The sequence below is a fragment of the Mobula hypostoma genome, chromosome 8, assembly GCF_963921235.1.
Source record: "Mobula hypostoma chromosome 8, sMobHyp1.1, whole genome shotgun sequence".
NCBI classification, from domain to species: Eukaryota; Metazoa; Chordata; class Chondrichthyes; order Myliobatiformes; family Myliobatidae; genus Mobula; species Mobula hypostoma.
In genome coordinates, this window is record NC_086104.1 from 150,975,387 (window position 1) to 150,992,711 (window position 17,325).

The 17,325-nt window shown below is 40.9% G+C and overlaps 1 protein-coding gene across 5 annotated transcripts in view; it reads left to right on the forward strand.

Moving 5' to 3' along the window:
• Positions 1-14,607, forward strand: part of tet3 (tet methylcytosine dioxygenase 3) — a 336,470-nt gene extending 321,863 nt beyond the window's left edge. For all 5 annotated transcript variants that reach the window (XM_063057052.1, XM_063057053.1, XM_063057054.1 and 2 more), the window contains one exon: positions 868-14,607. In XM_063057052.1, the coding sequence (XP_062913122.1) occupies positions 868-2,708 (1,841 nt within the window). In that variant the 3' untranslated portion in view covers positions 2,709-14,607. The remainder of the gene's footprint in view (positions 1-867) is intronic.
• The last annotated feature ends 2,718 nt before the right edge of the window (positions 14,608-17,325 follow it).

Sequence of the window (17,325 nt, forward strand, 5' to 3'; positions counted from 1 at the left end):
TAAGCTGAACCCCAGGACCGGTGGACCACTCTTAGTCAAGCCGCTAGCCTTTGACCTGTTTACCAACAGGCTAAGCGCAAGGCCCTGACTCCAGCCAACACAGCTCCCCGGGTCACTGAGGCACACAACAAGGCTTTGTCCTCGCTCCCCCACACCTCCGCCCCCAACTGTCTGTCAGGAGTTTGTAGGATTCTTCCACTGACTCTGTGGTTTCCCTCCAGGTGCTGCTGTTTCCTCCTGCATTATAGGATGAACGGGTTAGTCAGTTAATCGGTCACATGGGTGTAATTGGGTGGCATGGGCTGGTTGGACCAGCAGGACCTGTTACCACGTTGTATCTAAATAAACAAACAAACAAATGAATAAATAAATCAGGGTGGGTGAATATTGTGTGTTGTATTCCTCCGCGGAGTGAGTGGTTTGCCGTTTGTTCCGGGGGAAAAAAACTTATCTTTGTAAGTCAAAGCCACATAACCCAGAGAGTCGCAACCATTGTGAGTCCAGAACCAGAGGCCACAGTTTAAGAATTAGGGATAGGCCATTTAGAACGGAGTTGAGGAAAAACTTTTTCACCCAGAGAGTGGTGGATATATGGAATGCTCTGCCCCAGAAGGCTGTGGAGGCCAAGTCTCTGGATGCTTTCAAGAAAGAGATGGATAGAGCTCTTAAAGATAGAGGAATCAAAGGTTATGGGGATAAGGCAGGAACTGGATACTGATTGTGGATGATCAGCCATGATCACAGCGATTGGCGGTGCTGGCTCGAAGGGCCGAATGGCCTACTCCTGCACCCATTGTCTATTGTGAATAGGGGAATACTCGGCTTTCGAGGGGCGGCTTTCTGATTCAACTTCTCTTGTCTCCACAGATGTGAGTTTGGCAAGTGGAACGCCCCAACATCACCTCACACCTTCGATCAAAATAGAACCCCAGGATCACTATAATTCCTTCAAGCACAGCGGGAATTCTGTTGTGGAGAGTTACACAGTGCTGGGTAACTACAGACCCTCCAACGCATATGGTCTGGGCAATGCCTATCCTTATCATTCCTACTATGCAAGGCCCGCCCTCTCTGCCATTAATAATTTTCACGCACGTTACTCATTTCCTTACGGATATTATGGTTATCCAAGCAACCAGTTATTCCCCCCATCATTCCTTAACTACGGCGGTAATGACTCACGGCCAGGGAGTTTCTCAGGAAGCAGGTTTGAGAAGAAGCCAGACGTTCAGGAGCTGTGTTCGAATTTCAACCTTGCCCTCATAAATAACAGGATCGACGGCTCTGACCAGGGCACGGAGATGGCGCCAAAGCAGAACCATCAGCTGATGTTTCAAGGGGGAGCGGGCCTAGGTCCTCAGAGCTCGCTGCCCGCAGCATCCAGTCAGTCCCAGCAGGCGTGCCACATACCCGAGGAGGTCAAAAGAGTCTCACAAAATGCCAACAGCATCAATCGATACATCAAGAAGGAGCCCGAAGACCCTGCTCCCTATTCCCAATCTTGCCACGAGGTTTCCGTGAATGCCCACGCAGTAAACAATGCCTTCTCTGCCACACAGACGCCACCTGGCCTCGGTCACCAAGGGAAGTCGTGGGATATGTTTAAACCGAATGGTAGTTTGGTGCCAGCTGCGGCGACTGGGCACGAGAAGCCTTGGGGCCTGTTCAATTCTACCGACAGCACCAAGTTAGCTAACACAAGCGTTCAAGAAAGGTGGAACTCAATAACACCCAATAGGAATATGACTGGGACGCCCGTTTCGAACGCACAAGAAAAGCTGTGGAACTTGCACACTGATGCCAGGAGCACGCCACCCGTGAAAAGTGGGAGCCTACAGGGGGCGCCATGGGATTCGTACAAACCAGGTGAAGCCATCACTCCCCCTTCCATCTCAACGAATGTTAACCTTAAGGACAGATTATGGGAGCCCATGAAAATGCAGAACAACCTGTCAACGATACCGGGCTCCAGCCTCCCTGACAAACTCCAATGGGAAATGTACAAAAGGAGTAGCAGCAGCAACGGTAACCTGCGGGAGAAAGTGTGGGCAGAAAATGGAACTGTGTTCTCCAGCGCAAGCACAGAAGGGAAACAGTGGGATCTTTACAAACTGAATGAGAACAAGGCAGCTTTAGATGGCTCAGGAATACAGGAACAGCTCTGGGACCCGTACTGTATGAATGACAGTGTGGAGGACTTGCCTCCCGAAAACATGAAGGAGGAGGAGGAGGAAGTGTGGTCGGACAGCGAGCACAATTTCTTGGATGGGAACATTGGCGGGGTTGCCGTGGCTCCGGCTCACGGCTCCATTTTGATCGAGTGCGCCCGGAGAGAGCTTCACGCCACCACTCCGTTGAAAAAACCAAACCGGTGTCACCCCACGCGAATATCTCTTGTGTTCTACCAGCATAAGAACTTAAATGAGCCGAACCACGGCTTAGCACTCTGGGAAGCGAAGGTGAAGGTCCTTGCAGAAAGGGCGAAGCAAAGGCGGGAAGAAGCGGCGAGGTTAGGCTTGCCCCTGGTAAATTCCAAGCTCCTCGGGAAAAAGCGCAAATGGGGCAGTGCGCCATCTACAGACATTGAACACAGTAAGAAAGACTTCTTTCCCACACGCCAGGCTTTGACCATTACCACAAACACTGTTATCACTGTGTCTTCATACGCCTATACCCAGGTAACAGGACCCTACAACCGCTGGATTTGAGACACGTACAACTTGGCGGCCATTTTACCTCACTACGGCAACGGTGTCTGTTGCTGGATGCGGTGCTTTCCTCTGTCAAATATACTGTAGAGGGAGAATTCCACTCAAGTGCAAATCATCTCGAAATCTGCACTCTGAGCAAAGAATTTTAATTACGATTAAAAAAAAAATTCCTGGTTTTAGTAATCTAATTTATATATCTACATGTTTTTGAACTTATAGCTACCCATCGTTACTGAAGGGTAAAAGAAAACTTTCTATGTCAAATTAGAAAAATAGTATTTATTGTACACATTTTGTTGTATTTGTTGTTCAAAGAAAAATAATCATTTGGTAGAGAAGCAACTACTTCTTCAGGGCCAAGTTAATTCTGACAGATATCAACATCTCAACCTGTTAGACTTCATCTGAAACTAAACTAAAAAAGGAAAAGAAAACTGGTGCTTTTTTAAAAAAGAAGTTTACAGCACAGAGTTCATTTTTAGTCATGGCAGTAAAGATCAGCTTACACAATCCTTAGCCCAGTGATTTCATAATGTAAGCTATTACCACTGGCCTGTCTGTTGGTGCTCTAAACCTTATTAGCCTGGTGTTTCTGGTCGAAACACCAAGCACATGCACTTAAATGTAAAAAAAAATTCCCATTGTGCCGTTCAGAGGTAGATAATAATGGCAATTAACATCTTGGTGCTCCTCCATTGCCTTTTTGTTCTCATTTCATAAAAACAGAGAATTTTACAGTATATCTGCTGTACCTTGATAAAGCAGAAATCATTTTATGATCTAATCATCTAGTTGTATTTCACTAAGCGTTTGAATTGTAATTACAGTCAAACCTAAGATGACAGATTTCTGGGAATGGATTTCCCAGAATATCTTCTTCAAACTCTATAAAAATAAATAATTTTGCAGTTTTATGCTGAAATACGCTCACCACCTGAACCCATCTTCTTTCCATTCTCAAAATCCTATCGGATTCTTTCTTCTTCAGCCCTTTACCTTTTCCACCTATCATCTCCCAGGTTCTTACTTCATTCCCACTCCCTCCCCCACCCAGTTTCTCCCTCAACTGGCTTCACCTGCCCCATCTTGCCCTCTTTCCCCTCCTCCCCCCACTTGCTTATTCTGGCTCCTCTCCCACCTCCCCCCACCCATTCTCAACACCTGAACCATTCTCCAATATCCTACCAGATTCCTCCTTCTTCAGCCCGCTGCCTTTTCCACCTATCACCTCCCAGCTTCTCACTCCATCCTGCACCCTCCCCCTCACCTGACTTCACCTATCACCTGCCATCTTGTACTTCTTCTCCCTTCCCTCCCACCTTCTTTTCTGGCTTCTCCCCCCCCCCCCCCCCCCCCCCCATCCTTTCCAGCCTTGACGAAGGGTCACGGCCCAAAAAAACGTTGACTCTTTATTCCTCTCCAGAGATGCTGCCCGACCAGTGTACGTCTCTGGATTTCCAGACTCTCACACAAAACGGAACTCAGCAGGACGGGCAGCATCCGCGGAAATGAATGAACAGTCGACGGTCCGGGCGGAAACCCGCCATGGTGCAGAATCTCTTTGTGGTTTGTCGACACCTGAACCCGTTGCGTTGAACACAAGTGATTCTGCCCAGGCTGGAAATCCAGAGTATGGTCAGGTGAATTTCAGTGCCGAACACTTGCGGTCTGAAATTTGGTGAGCTTCAGAAGTTTCCCAGTTAATAAGCGAAGAAGGGTTGACTGTAATGACAATGCACCACCAGTCTAGGAGATAGGCCTATTATTTTTATTAGCATGTCATTGAAACTCCACTCAGGTGCCTCTCTCAGAGTGCAGGGATTCAAGTGACTGAGTTGATTTATTTTTTCGTTCTTTTCTTCATATTTTTTTTCCACACATTGATATAAAAAAGTACAGCGGGTTGTATATTTCACCTGCATTCTATATCCTCCAATTTTAAACTGTAAATATATGAAAAGAAAACATTTTAAAGCACTTTCACCTTGATTTTAAAATGACAACTTGAAGTAGTTTATTTAACAGATAATTATTGGGAGAACTACTGTATATAGCTGCAAAATTTTTAGCAAAATATTTCTCAATGTTCCTGTCCCCTGTTCTTTAACCTCCCCACAACCATTTTTAGGAAATCTTAACCATCATGTTCGTGTTGAATTCAGCTCATGTTCTTACACTGATTAAGCCCAGAAATAGGTTGAGGATTATTTTTTGGGAATCATTGAAACCATTTGTTTTTGATCAGATGCCGTAACTTTGGCTTAAAGTACCATTTATTTTGCCACATTGAAGCATGCACGTGCTGTAAAATTTGGTGTATAATCAGTTTATAGCCTTTTATAATAGAGGAAGATCAGCTGGCATTCACCCAATCTCCTGTATCTCTAAAAAAGCAGCCGCAAAAAAAAACAGCTTATGATTCAGACTTAAAATTGTTTTGCCTTCAAACAAGTAGACGTTTACTTGATTTCCCATAGTACAATGCATGCTTTGTTTAATCTTCCAGTTTCTAACACAGAGTATTGAATTACCTGCATGGAAATTGATTTTTTTTTTTACAACACTTCATATTTTGTCCACATGTTCACCACTGAACTGATAGGCAACTTTGAGGAAGTCGCTGTGCAGTTTTGAAATGGCATTTTTATTTTTGTTTTAATGCAACCCATGGGGTAATATTTCACCAACAACAGAAAAGATTTTTTTTTAAAAAAGAATATGGCCCATGTGTAATCTGATAACAAAAGTAAGGGGCATAGTGGTTAACACAACGCTTTACAGTACGGGTGAACAAAGTTCAAATCCCGCCACTGTCTGTGAGCAGTTTGTACGTTCTACCCGTGACTGCGTGGGTTTCCTCTGGGTGCTCTGGTTTCCTCCCACAGTCCAAAGGCGTACCAGTCAGTAGGCTCATTGGTCATTCTAAATTGTCCCGTGATTAGATGAGGGTTAAATCAGTGAGTCACTGGGCGGTGCGGCTCAAAGGCCAGAAGGGCCTATTCTGTACGTATCTCAATAAAATCCAAACAGATACAATTTTGAAAAAATATTGTACCAATAAGCCATCTTGGAAGAAAATATAATGGACAAAGGTACATATACAGTAGGTGTTTGATAGTACAGACTCAATAGGCCGAAGGGCCTTTATTTCTCAATATATTATGTCCTCTGAGTTCCACAAAAGGGAGTGTAAATTATCCAATTTTGGTTGGTTTTACTTTAATAATTTCATGTGCCTTTATTGAATATTTTACACCTAACCATTCCAAAAAATTCAATTCAAGTTAAGATTTGCTCTCTCTGACGGCCTGTTACGCTACTGGCGTTTAGGGCAGCAGTGAAGGTCCTCCATCTTTGGCGGCGTTCAGGGCTTCCTTCATCGTGTCCGCAGCTCGGTTTCCACTGCTGTTAGTCAGGCAAGTCCCAGATGGAGACTCAGGAATACCGTCACACTCAAGTGAAGGATTCTTCATTGCTGTTTCCGTAACAATTTTGTTTTAATAATCAGAGTTGTTAGCCCTGAACTGAACCCCCCCCCCCCCCCGCACCGAACCTGGAGGACTGGTGGACCGTTGTTAGTCTGGTCTTGACCCTTTGACCTGTTTGGCATGGGTGACCCTACCAAGAGCCAAAGCATAAATCCCAGGCTCCAGCCAACGTAGCTCTCTGGGGCATTGAGGCATGCAAACCTCCAAACCACAACAAGGTTGTGGTCCCCTTGGAGATAAGATTTACCAGCTCCCCAAAATAAAGCTCACCCTCAAATAAGAGACTGGTCTATGATGTCCTTTCGATGTCCCCTTTCCCCAATCTGAACAAATATTTACAGTAGAAACTGGCAGTTCATAGTTTCCATACCACTTAAGAAATCAGTTATAAGTATATGTAGTCATCAATGCCATTATTAAACTAGAAGAAAACTACCTCAGATCTCTCATTTTATTAAAGGATTGAGTATGTTTTCTGAACAGGTTAAAGTTCCTCCATTTGCAGTAGTCATAAGCATTTACAATTTTAAGACGAGAATTTCTAAAACTTTTCAGGTAATGTCGGGTACAAGATCAATTGACGTAACATACTCATAACGTGGAACATTGAAAGATTAGTTTCAGCTACATAAGATAAAACTCCTTTAATGTGAGCTGCTATTTCCATCCCTCAAAAAATATTAGCCTTTTTTTTTAAACATAGGAGCAGAATTCGGCCCTTTGGCTCACTGGGTCTGTTCCATGTCTGATTTATTATCACTCTCGACCCCAGTCTCCTTCCTTCTCCCCGTAACGCCCGATGTTTCAGCTGCGCAAACAACGCACGTTGTCTCTGTTTCATTTAACTTTGCGACTCGGATGAGGAGAATTTGTTTATCTCCCTAACCGTCCTCTTGGCATGCCTCAATCCTGCGGGTAAAATGCTCCTTCTCTAAGTAGTTAGTAACCTTGAAGTGAACTTTCAATAGCTGAAGCTGAATCGCGTTATCCTTGGATGACAGTCCCATGGTCTACCATTGGAGATACAAAGCTGTCTTCACTCTTTATATTATTGCATGAATTTTATAAAGACTGCCCTGGTAGGCAAAAGGATAATGTGTACTCAAAGAGTTAACTGAATTGGCATTCTGCACTGTCTGTCTGTCTGTCTCTCTCTCTCTCTCTCTCTACAGCACTATTTCAACATTAATATAGATTCTTCCCTTCACCCCTAACACACTCTCAGGCTAAGCCATAGAAGCTTACATTTACCAGATTACGTTTCCCCAATTACTAAAGAGCGCAGTATGATTGCTCTCTTGAGAAACAGGCAATTTTAATTCCTGGAACTTTAGCTCAGGAATTGTTTCTGTACATGCAAACAACACTAAAAGGTGCTAAAATAAATGACTAAATGTGAAATACCAGCAATTTGTACTCACTGTAACAGCCTGACATAACTTGAATTACATGCAGGATAGCTTTTGTCACTGTTTCATCACAGGGTTAAAGAGCACCACATGTGCTACTTGTATTTGCTGGTTACATTTAAAGCAGTATAGTATTTGCTTCCAACTCTGAAAAGCTCTGAGCAAACCAGTCTGTCTTTGACAAGTTTCCCCAGTCTAAATATGAATGCCACTGATTTAAGTTCCATGCAAATGCAACGTCAGTTGTTGTACTAAAAATGAAGGCTGCTGCTTAAAATCCACCTTACTGTGAAAATTAGAATGTATTGAGGAAAAAAAACCTGCCTCAATTTTCCCGTCAGTGAATAGCAATGATACTTATATCGTCAAAGTACATAAATAAACCAAACAGTGATAAATTGCTTGTCAAAATTATGTTAATCACAATTTTGAGAATCTTAAAATATATACCAAATTTTGTAAGCCAATCAGAATTAAACAAATAAAATTACCTACGCAATCAATGACGTAGGTCTAAGGGGAAAGTCCTTTCAAGAAAATGCTTTGGAAAATCATGTGCATAAATGCACTGTAATTCATCTTTACACATCAATATGTTGCTCGTTTTCCTCTCCAAAGGATAAGCTATACAGTACTTTACAAAGAGATACATTCACAAAACAAGTAATGGCCACCTCCTTAATCCCCTACCTATTTTATATAAGTCTAAGTAGAATTTGGATTCAAATCTAAGTTATGTTTTTATAAGGTTAATCAATCTAAAAGATTCCACAACTTCTGATCTGTGGATTGTCCAAGCAAACTTTTGATGGCGATAGGTTGCTGGTACCAGTGTGGAAAACTCACTCACTAGCCTTCCGCTGATGAGATAGAGTGGCTTTATTCTTGAGCGTTGGTACTGCTCACTAAGTCCTGTACCTCAGCCAAGTCTGGAAACATCTTGACCATTGTCAATAGACATCCAAAAAATGTATTTGAACGCACAGCAAGAACAAAACCCAGTGCATTGTTTAGCCTAGCGTGATACAGTGAAAATATTTTCAGAGAGATTATAATGTGACCTGCTGAAAGGTGCTACAATATTCTTCAATATAGTACTGTAACTTAAACCAGTTGCAGTGTCCACACAGAGATTAGAAATTTAGGTTCAGGGGTAGACAAACTTCATTTTCAACATTGCAATATGATTTCTCACTGAAAAGGAGAATATATCTCTTAGACAATTACATGACACCATCTCTATTTAGTTCCTTAGCAAGTTTTATTGCATACCTTTTGTAGAGCTATTTCTATAGAATGTATGTAAATTCACCAGTGTGGACACTCAGAGTGCGCACAATAGGATTAAAATATTAACACTTAGTTAACTTTGAAATTTCTTGTCTTCAAATGTGACAGCTAAGGGGAAAGTGTGTTAAATATATGTCTTTTGATGCAACGTTCTATGGTTAAAAAAAATGATTTAAAACAGTTCAGATTCACAGGGCCTTTCTGGTTTCTTTAATTACAGAAATGTTAGCATTTGTTACCCATTCTGCAGCAAAAATTTTTGCAATGCTTGTGCTTAATGCTGGCATAAATTTATGCTTTATCCATGTGACTTTATTTTGTATATCAGTATTTGTAAATATGAAGTATGTTTTAAACTTCTTCCAAATTGTTTTTATATTTCTTTTGTTTTTTTTATTTGAGGTGCTATTTGATTTGTCCAGTCAGGTGATCTTGCCCCCCTTTTTTTTAAATAAATGCTTGTGTTTTGGTTGTACAGAAATTTGGATTCTGTTTGGTGACTTCCTCATCCTAAAATCCAGGATTTCCTTAGAAATCTATAGCATTAGGGCAATCTTGTAATACAATGCAAATGAGCATGACTTTCATAAAACATGGGTTTAACGAGAGAATTTTAATGTACCTACATTACAGGGCATGCTTTCTTTGCTTTGATGACTAAATATTTTAGGTCTCTTTAACAAGATCTATCTTCTTTAAAAGGAGAAGGATCGTGTATATTTCTTGATAGGTAGATAATTTCAGAAAAAAAAAATAGAATGTTAACTCTGTGGTATTCCCATAGAATTTACACTCAGTGACCACTTTATATGAGATACAGGAGTGGAGCCCAGGTTGGTCTTGTGCTGCTGTAGCCCATGCACTTCAATGGTCAATACGTTGTGTATTCAGAGATGCTCTTCTGCTCACTCGCTCACTGTTGCAACATGTGATTATTTTGAGTTACTGTCACCTTCCTATCAGCTTGAACCAGTTTGGCCATTCTCCTCCGACCTCTCTCATGAACAAGGCATTTTCACCCACAGAACTGCCACTCACTGGATGTTTTCTTCTGTTTATTGCGCCATTCTCTACAAACTCTAGAGACTGTAGTGCATGAAAATCCTTCTGAGATACTCAAATCACCCTGTCTGGCACTGATAGTCATTCCACGGGCAAATCACTTAGATCACATTTCTTCCCCATTCTGACATTTGCTCTGAACAGCAACTGAACCTCTTGACCACGTCTGCATGCTTTATACATTGAGTTGCTGCCACATGATTGGCTGATTAGATTACAACATAACGAGCAGGTATACAAGTGTATCTAATAAAGTGACCACTGAGTGTATATTATAAAAAAAATCACAGGTAAAATATTCCATCATCGCTGCGTAAGAGCCACTCTTATTTTTATTTACAATACTTAGACACTGTAAGAGCAATCTTGCTTGGAATGACAAAGTGTGCAGTGGGAGCAAGATGGTTGCCACCTTTTATTTGGTGATTTGCCACCTCTTCGTTGTTATACAACACAATATCGAAGCATGCATTTTGCAAGGGCAAGGGCACACACACACACACACACACACACACACACACACACACACACAAGCACACGCAGGATGTATGTCTGCACTTTGGTTTTGTCAGTTGCAGTTCAAGAAATCCAAATGATAGCCAACATCGTGATATCTGGATTTAATACCGTGAATGACAAAACGGAGCAGTATTTAATACTATAAAAATGTCCTATGGTGTTTGAAGCAAACCCAGGATTAGGTCAGCACTAGTTGTTTAACATACCGTCTAGCTCAAATATCACTTCTGTTTAGAAAGAGCTTTGCACAAATGAGGTCACCTGAATGTACAGGCCATTACTGGCTGTACTTCCTAAGCATTTGAAGTAAGTGCAGGTATTACACTTGTGAGACTCCGAGCATTTTCCAAGTACACTTTGATCACACGCTGGGATCTGTGGTGTCAAATGCAAACAGAGCGAGACTATGTCTTCTGGGCAGGACTTCTTTCTGAACCCTGTTCAGGCTCTGACTCCATAGCAACTTTCTAAAAAGCATAAAAACCTCCTTGCGATGGTAATATTGTAAAAGGAACAGCCCTTTGAACACGTTTGTGCTGCTTCTCTTTTGCTGACGTGGGAGTGGTATACATGTAGTTCCTCTTCGTAGAATGCTGACTTTATAGTGTTAAAGAAACCATGTTATTCCATAAAGTGCACATGATGGAAGAGCTCTATATTCTTTCTCTCTCAGTGAAAGCAAGTTACTCTTTTTCAGAAGTTATGGACAACTATAATGTTACAACAAGGTGTATATAGTTGTTTTTGTTTTGGTAGGGTGGGTGAAGGAATATTGAAAATTCCCAATAGTTTGTCAGTAGTCAAAGACTGCTACCGAACATTGCGGCATCAAAATCGGTGAATATGTTTCAAACCTTTCTGTAGTACGAAAAGCTATTAATCATGTGACTATTGAGTGAATATTGCAAAGATGGCTGTGCAGTGGAAGACTGTGTTGTACACTTTGTATAATACTGTAAGTAGAAAATTACTCTTTTTTTTCCTTTTTAGTGAATGGGCTTATATATCTTTTGTAACTTCTCTGTCTGCTGGCAAGGTAGAAAAATGCGATCAATAATCTGTAACCTTTGTTTTCAATCATGAATGGTTTATAAACAATTGGTAATGAATCCACATTCCATTTGTTAAAAATGCAATACTAAAACATAGCGATACTAAACTTTAATATAATATAAAAATGAATACGTTTATGTAAACAGGATACTTACCCATGTGACCATTTTAGTTCAATTTACAGCTTTTAAAGAGAGGGTCTTCTATTTGACATTTGAGTTTAAAGATAATCTAATATCTAAATTCTGCAAAAAGCAAGAATTTCAGGTTGCACACTGTATACATTCTCTGATATTAAATTGAAATTCAAACATCTGTGAAGCACACAAAATATTTTCTAACCAAAATGAGATTTTAGAAAGAGTTCTGAATTGAAACATGTTATATACTCAGCTTTGTGTTGAGTGGAACTGTTTAGATGTCCAGTTGATTGGGGTTAGCAGAAGTTCAGTACATACCGGGAGGTACATTGTTGGATACTTCAGGGGACAAACATAACTGGGCAGAGTGCAAAGAGTGACTCTCAACGCTAGAAATTCACAAACTTACTTAACTGAGCCTCTTTCAGAGATTTATTTACTGTTTAACAATGTCCCATTTGGGCTGTCGAGGGTCATCTCACTCCAGACCCCATCACAACCATGGACCTTGATACCTACAACTAACGTTCTTGCACTTTGCTCTCAGACTGGTTCTGTAAACTAATTTGATTTTAATCTCAACAGTCTGCTAAATCTTTATCTGTGTGGTGCTCATGATAAAACAGCGGGAAGAAAAAAACTCTCAGAGTGGCAGCTTATCTTCTGCCTGCGATTTGGAGTAGGACGATATGGAAAAAAATAAGCCCTACGAGGCAGATCGTCACAGCACACTGCAAGAGTGTGTTAGTTTACAAGCAAGCATTTGTTTCAGATAAGACCCAAGTTTAATTCAAGGACAGGAACCTGTACTGAATTTAGCCCGGTAACTAAAATTATCCTTAAAATACAGCTAAAATAACTAGTGTTTTGGAATTAAGCTGAAACTTTAGTTCGATTGTTTAAATTGATAACCTTCTCAATAAAATATCCAACATAGACAATAGACAATAGGTGCAGGAGTAGGCCATTCGGCCCTTCGAGCCAGCATCGCCATTCACTGTGATCATGGCTGATCATCCACAATCAGTATCCAGTTCCTGCCTTATCCCCATACCCTTTGATTCCACTACCTTTAAGAGCTCTATCCATATCTTTTTTGAAAGCATCCAGAGACTTGGCCTCCACAGCCTTCTGGGGCAGAGCATTCCATACATCCACCACTCTCTGGGTGAAAAAGTTTTTCCTCAATATAATTCCTCAACATAAATAAAACATTTGGAACAATTCCTCCAGCTTTCACTCATAAAACTCTTCTATACACTCACTACACCTTGGTTAATACCTGCACTCAGTGGCCACTTTATTAGGTACAGGAGTGGAACCCGGTGTGCTGTAGCCCATCCACTAAAAGGTTTAATGCGTTGGGCTTTCAGAGATACTCTTCTACCCAAACCGTTATTTGAGTTACAGGTGCCTTCCTGCCAGCTTAAACCCGTCTGGTCATTCTCCTCTGATCTCTCTCATTAACAAGGTGTGTTCTCCCACAAAACTGCCGCTCACTGGAGTTTTTTTTCACACCGTTCTCTGTAAACGCTAGACAGTATTATGCGTGAAAATCCCAGGCGATTCTCAAACCCTCCTGTCTGGCATCAACAATCATTCCACTGTCAAAGTTAGTTAAATCACATCTTATCCCCATTCTGATATTTGGGCTGAACAACAGCTGAACCTCTTGACCATGTCTGCATGCTCTTGTGCATTGAGTTGCTGCCACACGATTGGCTGATTAGATATTTACATTGACAAGCGGGTGAACTAATTAAAGTGGCAACTGAGTGTACACTTCATGATGCAGAATTCATTATTTGATTCACACCTACTAAATGGAAGACAACTCTTTAAAACAAAGCTACAAATTGTTTATGTTGAGTTTACCTACTGTTAGCTGTAAATAAGTAAAACTTTAAATGCTGCAGTTTAGCTTTATCTAACAACCACTGGCTGTAAATCTTGCAAAATCTAAACAAAATCACTTGATGTGCTTCGACTTAAAATGTACATTTTAAAGGTGCAAACTCACTTGGTTTTAATCATTTTTCTATTTGGTTGGTGTTCAACAACAACAAAAAAGAAAATCATAATGCTATTCCATTCCAAACTAATTTAAACAGTGGGCTGCCTATGAATCACAGAACATAATGCGGCCTAATTTTATTTTATTCACATTCTGACATCAGGGATATTTTTAACAGCAATGAAACCACCTCTGTTTATTTTTTATCATCCATCTTTCAGGGATTTTACTTTGGGATTAGATTTGCTCTATCCATGTTGTAAATGTGACAACTAAGCTTTTTTGTTGCTTTAATTAACATAAAAAGTGGGAAAAAGTTTTGTACATTAAGGCAAAGCTGTAGTGGATAATATTCTAAAAGCCTGTTGTCTTTTTTTTCTAAAGTATTTAAGAAATTTAGGAGGGGGTACAGGCGAGAAAAAATGGCTTATGAAAGAACAAAACAGTATAGGAAACTTTTATTCCAATTTGTTTTTGAGTTGATTTACTGAGAAAACAAAAAAGGAATTGTTATCCATAACTTTGTAACAAGTTCCTCGGGCAAGAGGCTAGCTTGTAACCCGTACTTGAAACTATTTCCTTTTGTTTAAAAAGTCATCAGCTTCACAACTTGAAATAAAAGTTTGCAGCTTCACGGATGAAAAGTAGCATCAAACTGCAGATGGAATAGGACCATTGAGCATTTTACTGCAAATATTAATACAAGTAAATATTTTGCTGGAAGTTTTATTTTGAGTCGATTTTTTTTGTTTTTCCTTTTACTTTTCCTCAAAGGTCTGACTCAACAGTCCATAATTGTATCATTAGGCACTGATTAAAGAAGACCAGGATTAATTTTGATTTTATTGCATTGTATTGTACACAGAAAGGTTGTTTGCAAGAACTTCCTTGTAAATGTATTCTTCCTGATCATTTCGAAATATTGTGGGTGTTTTAATAAATTTTATATTTATTTTTTGCACTCAAATCACTGGCTTTTATTCCCATTTGTGACACACTTAAAATTTCAAGATTTAAGATTCAAGACTGCTTAATATCATAGAGTCATGGACAACTAGTCTAATGTCACAGAGTCATAGAAAAATGCAGCACAAAACAGGCCCTTCAGCCTCTCTAGTCTGTGGTGAACCATTTAATCTGCCGACTCCCATCAATCTGCACCTGGACCATAGCCCTCCATGTACCCATCTAAATTTCTATTAAAATTGACCCTGCATCTAAAACTTGTGCCGGCAGCTTGTTCCACACTCTCACCATCCTTTGAGTGTGAAGTTCCCCCTCTTGTTCCCCTTAATCATTTCACCTTTCACCCTTAACCCATGACCTCCGGTTGTAGTCTCATCCAACCTCACTGGAAAAGCCTGCTGGCATTTTCCCTATGCATACCCTTCATAATTTCATGCACTTCTATCAAATCTCCCCTCAATCTTCTACATTCCAGGGAATAAAGTCCTAACATATTCAACCTTTCTCTATACTTTAGGTCTTTAAGTCCCAGCAACATCTGTATAAGTTTTCTCAATCTTAAATACATCCTTCCATAGTGAATAAAACCACACACACATCTCCAAGTTCGGCCTCACCAACATCTTATACTACTTTAACACTACATCCCAACTCCTGTACTCAATGCATTGATTTATGAAAGCCAACGTGCCTGAAGTTTTCTTTACAATCTACCTGTGACACCACTTTCAATGAAATATGGACCTGTATTCCCAAATCTCTTTGCCCTACCACACTCCTCAGTGCCCTACCATTTATTGAGTAAGACCTACCCTGGTTGGTCCTACTGAAGTGCAAAACCTCACTCTTCTCTGCATTAAATACCATCTGCCATTTTTCCAGCTGGTCCATATCCCACTGCAAGCTTTGATAGTCTTCCTCACTTCCATTTCACCCCTAATCTTGACGTCATCTGCAAATCTGCTGATTCAGATTACCACGTTATCATCCAGATCGTTGATAACAAACAATGAAGGACCCAACACCGACCCCTGCAGCACACCACTAGTCACAGGCCTCCGGTCAGAGAGGCAACAGTCTACTACCATTCTCTGGCTCCTTCCATGAAGCAATGTCTCATCCAATTTACTACCTCATTTTGTCTTGACCAACTTCCCATGCAGGACCATGTCAAAGGCCTTGCTAAAGACCACGCAGGCAACATCTGTGGCCTTGCTTTCATTAACTTTCCTGGTAACTTCCTTGAACAACTCTATAAGGTTGATTAGATATGACCTACCATGCATAAAACCATGTTGACTATCCCTAATCAGTCCCTATCTATGCAAATACTCATTTATCTGGTCCCTTAGAAAACTTTACAATAACTTTCCCACTACTGATGTCAGGCTCACCGGCCTACAATTTCCTGGCTTATTCTTAGAGCCTTTCTTAAACAACACGACAACATTAGCCAATCCTCCAGCACTTCACCCATGATCAAGGTTGTCTTAATTATCTTTTCTAGGGCCCCTGCAATTTCTGCCTCACACAAGGTCCAAGGGAACATCTTATCAGGCCCTTTGGATTTATCCATCCTAATTTGCCTCACAAACGGCAATCACCTCCTCCTCAGTGATCTGCATCAGGTCCGTGACCTCGCCGCTGCATTGCCTCAGATCTAGAAAATGTGGCCATCTCCCAAGTAAACACAGAAGCAAAAAAAAAAAAAAAAAAAAAAAAAAATTCTATTTAAGATCTCCTCCTTCTCTTTTGGCTCCCCACATAGATTACTATTCAGATCTTTCAAAGTACTAATTTTGTTCCTTGGTATCTTTTTGCTCTTGACATATCTGTAGAATCCCTTAGGATTCTCCTTCATTTTGTCTGTTAGAGCAATGTCATGTCTTTTTTAGCCCTTCTGATTTCTTCCTTAAACTTCCTTTTGCATTTATTATACTCCTCAAGTACCTCATTTGTTCCTGCCTGCCTATAACTGCTATGCACCTCCTTCTTTCCCTCAACTAGGGACTCAATACCTCTTGAAAACCAAGGTTCCCTACACCTGTTATCATTGCCTTTTAGTCTGACAGGAACATACGAACTTTGTACTCCCACCTGAAGGATTCCCACTTGACGAGACCATAAGACCATAAGACAAAGGAGCAGAAGTCGGCCATTTGGCCCATTGAGTCTGCTCCGCCATTTTATCATGAGCTGATCCATTCTCCCATTTAGTCCCACTCCCCCGCCTTCTCACCATAACCTTTGATGCCCTGGCTACTCAGATACTTATCAATCTCTGCCTTAAATACACCCAATGACTTGGCCTCCGCTGCTGCCCGTGGCAACAAATTCCATAGATCCACCACCCTCTGACTAAAAAGATTTCTTCACATTTCTGTTCTGAATGGGCGCCCTTCAATCCTTAAGTCATGCCCTCTCGTACTAGACTCCCCCATCATGGGAAACAACTTTGCCACATCCACTCTGTCCATGCCTTTCAACATTCGAAATGTTTCTATGAGGTCTCCCCTCATTCTTCTAAACTCCAAGGAATACAGTCCAAGAGCGAACAAACATTCCTCATATGTTAACCCTCTCATTCCCGGAATCATTTTAGTGAATCTTCTCTGTACCCTCTCCAATATCAGCACATCCTTTCTTAAATAAGGAGACCAAAACTGCCACAGT